Below are 11,786 nucleotides of genomic sequence, written 5' to 3'. Positions count from 1 at the left end.
CACGGATTACTGGCCAGTTACGGCGCTAAACTTATAGGGGCGGGTTTGGGTACACAATCAAAAATTCCTCAACCAGGGATAGATGCATATATTTCAAAAGGGGCCCAGTGAAGGACCTTCTGTAAAGATAGCCTTCTGCTAACAAGTAGAACCTGGCCGACTTCAATTTGATCTTGTGTTCTTTATTTCTGTCTGCTGGGAGCCTACCATCTCTAAGGAACACAACTATGGTGTCCTTTCAGCTTGGGCCCATCTGCACACACATTGCTTCGTACTCTGTTATTAGGGACTCTATACTTGGACTTAACAGATAATCTACCATTATTGTCCTTGTCTCACTTGATTCCATCGCGCTGGCCAGGTTAGCGAAGGCGTCGGCATGGCTATTATCATCTCGGCTAACCTGCTGTAGTCGATAACTTTCGAACCGTGTTAGCAGCTTGACAACCTTCTTGACATTGGCTATCATTCTCTTATCTTGGGCTACATATTCTCATGTTGCTTGATTTACAATGAGTTAGGAGTCGCAGAAGACTACCACCTCATCGGCCTCCGTGGCTGCAATTAGCGCCTCATACTCCACTTCGTTATTTGAGGCCTTGAATCCCAAACGAATAGACTGCTCTATCATTTGCCCGTCTGGCAATACCAACACTACTTTTTCCCCCGCTCCTTGCCAATTAGAGCTGCCGTCGACGAAGACTCGGAAGGAGCCTCTGATGTAGATATTGCAAGGCTTTGGTTCCTTCTCCTGCACAGCTGGTGCGGGGTTCTTGGGCCCCAGTTGGGTTTCTTCTTGTTTTCCTGGACATCTTAAGTCGCGGCTCACCGGAGCCTGCCTTGGGTTTGCGCCATGAGTGAACTCGGCCACAAAGTCGGCTAGAACCTGGCCCTTTATTGTTATTCCAGGCCTGAATTCCAAGTTGTACTGGCTCAGCACCACTGCCTATCTGGCTACCCTACTTGTCAAATCCCCATGTTGCAGCAAGGACTTTAGGAGATGCTCCGTCAGTACTACAATCTTATGGGTTTGAAAATAATGGTTTAATTTTTTCGAAGCCATTACCAAGGCTAGTGTTAACTTCTCTAGGGGCAAGTACCTGGATTTAGCACTAGCCAGGTTCTTGCTAACGTAGTATACTGCTTTCTGCTCTCCTTCTTCTTCTCGGATTACCACGGCACTTATGGTGTGGTCAGAAAATGCCAGGTATAGGAACAATTCTTCTCCTGGTACCGGGTTCGACAGCACTAGTGGGGTTGTCAAGTATTTCTTCAAGTCGACCAAAGCAATTTCGCATTCTTCTATCTACAAAAAATCTATAACTTTTCAGCAAACCAAAAAACTGTTTGCACTTATCTAAACTTTGGCTAATGAACCTGTTCAAAGCCGCTGCTCTTCTAGTCAACATCTATACTTGCTTGGTTGTTGTCGGGCTCTTCAAGTCAATGATAGCCTTGATCTGATCTAGGCTCGCTTCAATGCCCCTCCTGGTGACCAAGTATCCCAGGAACTTACTGGATCTAACTCCAAAGACTACATTTAATGACTTATGATCTTAGGATGTCAAAGATTACCTTCAAGTCGGCCATATGGGTATCTGGTTTCTTAGTTTTCATAACCATATCGTCTATGTAAACCTTTACTGTCTTATAATAAGATGTTTGAATATCTTGGTGACCAGTCTTTAGTAGGTTGCTCATGCATTCTTCAACCCAAAAGGCATTACTCTATAACAATAGAGTCATGTCGGGGTGATGAATGTCGTTTTCTCTTAATTTGGGGAATGTATTGTTATCTGGTGGTAGCCTATGTATGCGTCTAGAAAACTCATCCTCATATGCCTTGAAGTGGCATCTATCAGTTGATCGATCTTGGGTAGTGGAAAACTGTCATTGAGGCAAGCCTTGTTTAAACTTGTGAAGTCCATAAAGACCCTTCACTTCCCATTCTTCTTCTTCACTACTATTGTATTAGACAAACAAGTGGGATAATTTACCTTTTTGATGGCATGTGCCTCTAGTAGCTTGTTTATGTAGCGATCTTAATTTTCTTAAGTCATTATTTATTATTATTATGATTATTATTATATTATTTTATTTTTGACTTTATTAATTGTGTGGTCACATGAGAAGTTAATGTGGTATTTAATTAATTTAATGTGATATTTAATTATATATAATTAATTTAAATGTCTATATATATATATATAAAAGGTGTTTTAAATATTGATAAAATATATATTATATTTATGTATATGTATGTGATAAGTGTAAAATATAATATAATAGTCAATTAGGTTTTAATATAAGTAGACTTAGTATAATATGCTTGACCTAGTTTGAATCACGAAGTGAAGTTCTCCAAGAAAAAAAGCAGCCGTGAGAAATGGAGAAGGAGAGAGAGAGAGAGAGTAATCAAGGTATATAGCCAAGAAAGAGAGAAACAGTGGGGAGAAAGAAAAAAAAAAAAAAGAGAAGAGAAAGAAAGAAAGAAATATATTAGGGTTTTGTTTTGGTGGCACCATTAGTTACAATTATACCATTCACTCATAATCATTATAGACACACCACTCAACCCTCATTCCACACATTTGTTGAGTGACCTTGCTTCCAAATTTATAGACCTATTGTAGACACACGTGAAGACCATTCAAGACCACAATGTGAAGTAAAGTGTAGACAAGACAAAGTCCGCCATTGAAGACCTCTATTGAAGATCCTATTAAACCTCCATTAAAAACCCTCTAAAATATTGTTGAAGATGAGGCGTCTTTCCATTTTGTTATTGCATTTATCATTTTTAGACCTCTGTGCACTCCATTGCCATAAAACCCTCTTTTTATTTTTTTTTTATTTTATGTTTTTCAATTTGGGGATTTCGGCATTGGTTTTATGAAATTATATATTTAATTTGAAATTTAACTTCCAAATAAAAGTAATTAGTTTGACAAATTTGTTCCCAAAATAAATAAATAAATAAAAACTTTCAACAATTAATGTCCGAATGAAATAATTCGGCAGTTAATGTCCGAACATAATGAAATAATTCAGTACTGGTTGTCTGACTGAAAATCGTGAAAGGGGGGGAAAAAAAAAAGTTTTGCATGATAATGGAAAAACTAGGGTTGTTATGAGAGTATTGTTTTACAAGCAATAAACAGTATAAAGTGTGTAACAAGCAAAGTAACAATAATGAAAAATTAGGGTTTAGTTTTTTTTTTTTTTACTTAAAATGTGTATACTGAGATTTTGTTGTTTTTAAAAGATGTGTACAGAGAATATTTTCATATAATATTATGAGTGTTAGTGGATGTCTATTATGGTCATTTTAGTTTAGGGTATAATTGCCATTAAAATAATATTTTATTAGGTGTGTGTACTGAGGTAATTAGGTGTGTAAAAATAGAATTTTCCCATAACTAAAAATACATATGGTACATACTTTAGCAAGGGTATGTACCACGGAATTTTCAAATTATAAATTCATCTATTGAGATTTATTTAAAATACAAATCAAATCTTGTAGTTTTGAAATTAAATTATGTCTTTTTAAATTTCTAACTGCACAACAAATGACTCGTTTTATTAATAAATTATTAAGTCAATTAACAACTTTTAATAATGTAAAAAATATATTTTAATTAATAATTTGATAATTTTATTATTGTAAAAATAAAAAAATTTAAGAAGAGGTTAATTGTAATTTTTAGAACCATAGAAGGTAGTTTTTATTTTAAACACACTTGTGGATATATTTTTAATTTGTTCAAAATATAATTTATCTGAGAAATGATAAATTACACTCATTGTTTAAAAAAAATGCAACTAATTCGACATTTTTTATATAATTATATTGTTCTTTCTCAAAGTGTTAATTCAAATAATAGTTAGATTAATTTTCATTAATTATTTGTTAATCGTATAAATATAAAAAAATAATATTGTCATCCAATTTCAATTAAGATGTATATTTATATTTATTTGTTTCAATATTAATTTTAATCACTTTAATCATACTAAAGGGAAATCGGTATAATTATATCAAAAGTGTAAAACTAATTTTATTTACACAAAACCACAAGGTATATGAGTGTAATTTACCATTTGATAAAGGAAAATTTACCCATAAGTCCTAGTTTTTGAAAAGTTGAACCATTTAGTCATAAAAGTTTTCTTATGCTCCATTTAGTCCCATTTGCACATCAATCTAATGTTCGAAACATTAATTTGATGTTCAAAATCTAATGTTCGAAACATTAATCTGATGTTCGAAATCTAATGTTCGAAACATTAATCTGATGTTTGAAACATTGTAATGGGACCTTTCAGTCTATAAGAAAACTTTTACGACTAAACAGTGTATAAGTTATTAATTTGGGATTTATTGGTGCATCCCCCTTTGATAAATGTCACCATTTTTTTTAGTATTTTATATCACTTTTTCATTAGTTTTTTTTATTTATAAATAATTATAAGAGAAAATTGGTTAAAAGTCCAATTTGAAGGGGGTATAAGACATTAAATTCAAGGAAAAATCTTATTTGATGACGATGACATTTGTTGGTCAAAAGTCCATACACCACCTATCTATTGAAATTTTTATTTGAACTTATGTGTTCAATTTTTTTAACATATCTATTTAAATACTTTTCTTTGTACCTAAAAAAAAACATATCTATTTAAATATTTATCTATTTGTCAAAAATGTTTTAATATTGTTAATCTATTTGTTTAAATTATTTTAATTATTTTAATATATTTGTTGAACCTATCTATCTAAATTATTTTAATCTATTTGTTTATTTTTATTTTATCTATACATAGACAGATAGAGGAGATAGAGGGATATATGTTCAAATTATTACGCCGATGGTGAAGGCTCTGATGACGAAGAACATGTCGTTTTCGAAGAAGGATTCGCTGAGGATCGGGAGAGAGACTCCAATCATGCTCGTGGTGAGGATTGAGGCGATCGTAACGAGCTTGTATTTGAATGCCTCTGTTTTGTTTCGATCTTCAATTTCGAAATTGCATGTGCAATCTCCATGAACTGAAATGGAGAGAAAATGAGAAGGAAGCAGAAGATAAAAATATATACCACGTTCATTTCTAGAGAAAGAGACAAAAAAGATAGAAAGAAAAGAATTCATGGTTTAATGGTGGCTGTGAATGGTATATATACATACACACAAATCTCTGTCGTCACTGCTATACCTGACGAAGAACTTTAATTGATGCCGGCGGTATTGAGAACCAGAGGCTATAACCTCTTCGAAAACACACTCACCACCGCTTAGGTTGTCGCTGCCGCCAAAGTGGTTGGTTTCGAAGGATTATCGGAGACGATGGGGTTCTTGGAGGGCTTGGAGAAATGGACGGCGAAGATGGGTTTGATAGATCTGAGGGATTTGGGGTTGATGGTGGTAGGGGTGTTCACGGGTCGATTCGGATTAGATTTACCCTTAATCCGTCACCGAACCGATACCTTCGAATAAAGAAATCACTCAACCATTTTTGACCAACTTGTCGTTCGAAATCAACCTACCAAGCATATTCGGTTTGGCGGTCGGTTATGTCAATTTCGAAAATTTGTTAGGGTGAAGGAAAAAAAATAGATAAAATGATATTCAATGTCAAAAAAATAATGAATCTTAAGACTCTTTCATGCAAACATATCTGGTTAGAGAAACATATGGATAAAAACATGCATTCAAAGTTCAAAATAATATATCTTAAAACTCATACAAATAGATCTGTGAGAGAAAAAGATAAGAAAATGAAGAAGAAAAATAGGAGAAGGGAAAAACTCGCCATGACATCGCCATCATTGCTCACTCCAGCCACCGCCATCACTCATTATCACCGTCTTCGGAGTCATATCATTCATCAACGCCGCCATTAACCAATATCGTTCCCCACCAATGATGAAAGAAAAATGAAATATCAAAGAGAAGAAGGGAATGGAGAGAGAGACACGCAAAGATGGAAGTGGATTGAGAGATGAAAGAGAATCTGTGTGTAAACTTAAAGAAAGAAACTAAACACTAATGAGCGAGCATTTGTTATTCTTGGAAGTTGGAGAGAAAGATTGAGATCTAGGGTTTAGGTTTATTTTTAAAAGTTAAAAAAAGATAACAACTAAAAAGATCTTAATAGAGACGTAGTATTCTAGGTCTACTCTTGGAAGTTGGAATGGAAAGGAGAATCTGAAAAGGATTTGAAAATCAGAATACAAGTAGTCTATTCCACATAGAGATAAGGCATTAAAAGTAATAAATCTCAATGGTTGGAAGATTTACACATATATGTAATATTTTATTCGGCCAAATCAGATTAATCGGGTGCGAATCTGATTTCGACCGTGAACTCTTGAAATCACAAAAAAGAATATTGCTGCCAACCATCTAATAATTTGAAACCGTTCACAGCTACTTAGATTGGACCAAATCGAGCAATTTGGGTAGGTCCAAGGATTCTATGATAGCCCTAGTTGGTGGAAAGAGAAGGCTGGTGGGTTTTGGGAAGAAGATGAGAGATATTGGGTTTGAATGAAAGTTTTGGTAAGAAGGAGACAACTAGTGTTGCAAAAAGAGAGAGACCCAAAAAATGGATTTGTGGAAAGAGGGAGTTCATAAAACCACAATTTCAACAGATAGTCAGTCAATTTCAATGGTATGGAACTGTCTTTATGGACCCAAAACAAAATACACGTGTCCATATGAACCTAAACAAAAAGACCCTTGGATCTATATCCTTATAAGTTTATAAAATGGACCCAAGTCTTCAGTACCCTAATTATTACATAATTAATGAAAAATAATATATTATAATTTAATAATTCAAAAGGGTGGGAAAAAAAGTGATAACATTTCTCAATTTAGTTTTATTAATTATTTAATATTTATCTCAAAACAAGATAACTAATTATGAATATCCATGTAATATGTGACATGATCAACTTTTAATCAAGAATATGGGTTTCCACATTTTCTTGTCCACCATTTGAGTCATGCAATGTATGGGGGAAAAAAAAATCATTTTTGTTTGTTTTTTTTCTCGATTTAGTTCGATTTAGCACTAAATTAGATTCAACTTAATCATGATCTGTGACGGCTCGGGTGGAGACTCGACTCTTATTTCTTTTTGTATAAAGATGGTTGTATTAAAAATATTCTATCAAAATTGGACTTAGCCTAAAAAAATTTTAAGTGTGAAAATTGGATTTTTCAAAATTTACAATTTAAAATATAATTTTTTTTTGTAATTGTTCCTCAAATTTGATTTTTTTGGGATTTTTCTACGACCTATTAACCACTATACTTCAATGTCAAATTTAGAAATTTCAGTTGAAAATTATTTTTGTACTAAAATTGGGAGAACCATTGTTTGATTTAATTGAATTTTTATTTTTTTGTATTTTTTTAAAAATCCAAATGGGGGGTATTTTCTAACTTACATTGTAAACTTAAGTAAATGAAAACATTTATTTAAATGGTTACATATGAAAATAAGGTTGACGTGCATGGAGTACCTTAGGAGCTGAGCTTGTGAGACTGTGACTCTTCAACAAATCTCAGTTCGCTCGAGCATAAGAGTGAGCGCTCAAGTGGTCTGTTCGGGTTTAAGCAATTAAAAATCACTGTTTGCTCCACTTTTTCTTTTTCCCTTCGCTCATTCTCTTCTTGTCCAAGAAACGCTAGCCATAAACTCTTGATTTCACACCTTTTCACTAAGAATCCATCCTAAGACCTCGTTTGGGAACCCTTCCGTTTAACAAAAAAGTCAAAAAGTTACTAAATTAGCCAAAAAGCCACAAACCCATACCAAAAAAGTCAAAGATTCTCTTTTCTCTCTACTTTTTGCACATCTTTTCGTAAAAAGTCAAAAAGTCATCCCAAACATACTAGTTTTTTTTAGCTCATGTTTTAGCCAAATAGCCAAAAAGTTACTAAATTAGCCTGTTCCCAAACGAGGCCTAAATCTTGCATTAGAAGTGAAGATCAACTTTTTTACCGATTGGATCGCATTTTCTCGAAGTTCTCCTTGGGTCTTCACCTTGTTAGCTCTTATTTTCAAGGTAGGAGTACTCTTAATTTAGTATGTCTAAGATTTGAGATGTATATGTGTGACACCTCAATTGTTGAATTAATACAATGATAAGTAAATGAAAATAATTTTATAGAAGTATATGATAAAATGAATTTTAAATTAGGAGTTATTGTGCAATTATTCTATTAACTATGGTCAATGAAGAATTAAGCAAATAGTTTGTTGTAGACAAGCTCAATGTGGATAAGCTCAAAAAAAATATGAATAAATAAAAATAAAAATAGAAGATAAGGTGATAAGTTTGGATTGAAGAGACTGCCACGTGGTATCACTGCGTGGTCAGTTTGGTCCAAGGGTGATGCACCATGTAATAATCCCGACCTCCGATTAATACTAAACCATGATTATTTATGCCTGCTAGTAATTTATAAGGAATCCGGAATTAAATTACATATGTATTGCATTATCTTTGTATTTTTATCTGTTTGCCATAAAATGATCTGTTCATGTTTTGGCTTCGAACTGCGAATTGAAAGCCTTATCGGTGACCGATTCAGAAATTGATTAATGTTTTATACTAATTAGAATTTATGTGATTTTATGGTAAATTTAAGTGAAATTTGATTTGGTATGATTAAATTAGATTATATAATGCTAAATTACATTAGTTCAAATTAATTACCTTATTGCCATTAGTGGGCCACTTCATGAAACCTTTAGAGACTTGATTCTATAACATATTGGATGCATCTTTTGCTCATCGTCTGGTGACCAAACCGAGAGAAAGAGAGTGTAGGAGAGAACAACTTGTTTTCAACTAAGATTTGGCTTGGAACTTAGAAGAATTGAAGAGGCTTTGCAAATTTGAGCTTCTAGACTTGGAATTCAAGGTTTAAGGTAGGAGATTTCCCTTTCAATTGTGAATTTAAGATTAATTCTTGCATGGCTCATGGAAGATTAGAGTTTCAAGTCTTGGCTTAAAATGTTGAATTGAAGTCTATATCATGCATGCATAAATTTCCATTCTTTGAGTTTGAATTCTAAGATTTCTTCCATGCATGTGTTAATTTCACTCACATTATGGTCATTCATCTTGTTGTCCACCAAATTTTCAAGTTTGATCATGTTTTGGAGGGTTTGGATTCAATGAGATTCTTGCATGTTGTATTAATGGCATGTTCTTAGAGTTCATGTTGATTTTTCACAAATTGGGTTGCTCTTGGGCCATGATTTCTTGAAATGATTTTTAAATACTTGTTGTTTTATGAGTTATTATATGTTTCCTCAAATATTGGCCTAGAAAAATGAGTTTTGAAGGCTTAAAGGTTGAGTTTCATGCTTGGAGGTCAATCTGGATTTTTCAAAAATTTGACCCACGCTCGAGCGGGTACTTTCATGCTCGAGTGTGAATCCTGAGTACATACACTTCCGCTCGAGCGTCTATAGTTATGCTCGAGCGTGAAATGCGTATACCCAGAAGTTTGTGTGTTTTGCAGTCCACTCGAGCTGGGGAATCCACGCTCGAGCGAGACTCTGAGTCTCACGCTCGAGCGAGGGTCGAGCGCCTGTCAAGCGTGAAAATCTTGCATCCAGTACTTTTGTCAATTTTACAATCCGCTCGAGCGATGAAGTTCATGCTCGATCGGAGCTTCAATATTTGCATGTCCGCTCGAGCGGGGTAATCATGCTCGAGCGTGGACCTTATCTTCAGCAACATTTAGGAAATGGTTTTCAAGGCATTTTTGCATCCTTATTCCATCCTAGGCATTCCTAGGCCATGCTTATGACCCTTTAATGAGGATTAAATGTTAGAAAAATACTAAGAGCCAACGACGTAAGTTTTGTACAATTAGAACGTGTATTTCAAGTGTGTATCTGTTATGTGTTATGTAGGTCACATGTCGCGTTCTGTCTGACTAATCTGCTCCGTTCGTTTGTCTCAAGGCCAACTGTGAGTAATAACTTAGTAAAGTTATGTTCAATTGTATCTATTTTCTGTGTGATAAAATGAGATCTGTTTTCTGAAATGATATGTTCTGTACAATGAATGATTGTTCAATTTCTGATATGTATTCATGACATCCTCAGCATCATGTGATATTTCTTGGCTGTTACCCGGTATCGGAGGTTCCTTTATAGAATTTATATCTGTCTGCACTCTATTACCCGTACCGGAGGCCCGTCATGGGGGCTTAGCTTCTGTTCTGTTACTCGGATCCGGAGGTTCCTTTAAGGAACTGGTTACTTGTAACCCTCACGTGTCTGCCTCTGTTCTGTATCTGCTCTGTTATTGTTAATGGATGTATCACGTAACTCAAGCATGATTTATTATTTCTATATATGATCTGGACCAATTATGGATTGATACGAACCTGAATTATGATTTCTGAATCTGTACGGACTCATTCATTAAAACCCCTTTACTCTGTTATTATTCACTGGGCTTTCGCTCGCAGTTTATATTATGTATATAAGTGAGCCGGCGTGTGACCAGGGCTAGAGTTGACGGCCTTCTGTTCTGTTTTTGTCAGCCAACCGTCGTGCCTCCCGAGAAGGTTCCGATCGAGTCTAATGCCATGGCTGTTTTTGTATTCATGCTAGTCTCTGTGACTATTTTGTAAAGTCAAGTTTTGGGATATACACTTCTGTAAATATTTGTAAATATTGGTGTCCTTAACTGGCATGCTTATGTATATATATAAGTTTTGAAATCTACTGTCTCATGTACGTTACCACAGCTCATTAGACCTTATTTATTTTGTATAATTACTTCCGCAGCCCCTTACTATTTGTTAATCTGTTCAGAGGCCTTCGGTAATCCACAGATTACTGGCCGGTTACGATGCTAAACCTACAGGGGCGGGTTTGGGTCATGACACACCAGCCCCCTTATAAATAAGGTGTAGGCAAGGAGGAGGGACCAAACAGAAAGGGTAGTCAGTCAGTAATGAAGGGTGTTTTGGTAAACGGAGAAGTAAAAGTAAGGGATTAATATAAATGTGAGTTATATTATACCTGGGGTTACCATAAAATGTTTTACGTATATTTTGAGTCACCATGCTTTATTTTATGCAACTCATATTTATAAATTATGCTAATATTTCAATTACGTTAATTATTTTATGAACCATTTTTGCTTATATTTATAAATTATGCTAATATTTCAATTACGTTAATTATTTTATGAACTCCTTTTGCTTAAATTAAAACTCATGGATATGATTTGACAATGATTATGTAAATATTTATTTTGTGAGTACCACCACAGAGGTCCCATGCGTTGGGGAATTTAAATAAAACGTTAGCTTCTGATTGGTCACTTTGTGGCCCTATTTGTTATGGATCCATTGACCTCTGTTCTGATTGTCACTCTAATGACCTATGTTTTGTACCATGGTTATGGTTATTTACCTACATAATTTCTAGATTTTAGTTTCTGCCACTTAAATAATTTGTTTATTCAAATTAAGTTATGTTTAATGTTTTAGTTTAAATAACTATCCATGATTATTTTGTGCCCTCAATGCTCTTGGCATAATATCTTTCACTTTGTTATGTGCTTATAGTTGTTACCCTTTTTAAGTGATGAAATGTAAGGGAGGATTGTAATCTCGTATAGTGGGATTAACATAATAATTGTCTGTCATCGAAAAATAAAATCATAAAAGCCTGATGGTTGTATTTCCTTTTATTAAAAAAGTGGGCTAATTAATGAAGTTAATTATCTGTTTAATTAT

At 34.2% G+C, this 11,786-nt stretch overlaps 1 protein-coding gene across 1 annotated transcript; it reads right to left on the bottom strand.

Annotated features, from left to right (window-relative positions):
- Window positions 1-517: 517 nt before the first annotated feature.
- Window positions 518-1,623, bottom strand: LOC145791263 (uncharacterized). Its single transcript, XM_082871605.1, has 3 exons — window positions 1,576-1,623; window positions 1,101-1,306; window positions 518-911 (listed from the first exon to the last, which is right to left on the bottom strand). Exons 1-3 carry the CDS (start codon window positions 1,621-1,623, stop codon window positions 518-520), a joined length of 648 nt encoding a protein of 215 aa, XP_082727731.1.
- Window positions 1,624-11,786: the final 10,163 nt, after the last annotated feature.

This window comes from Camellia sinensis, chromosome 5 (genome assembly GCF_055761805.1).
Source record: "Camellia sinensis isolate YWXY chromosome 5, ASM5576180v1, whole genome shotgun sequence".
In the NCBI taxonomy this organism is placed as follows: domain Eukaryota; kingdom Viridiplantae; phylum Streptophyta; class Magnoliopsida; order Ericales; family Theaceae; genus Camellia; species Camellia sinensis.
This window is presented reverse-complemented; position numbering and strand designations above follow the sequence as displayed.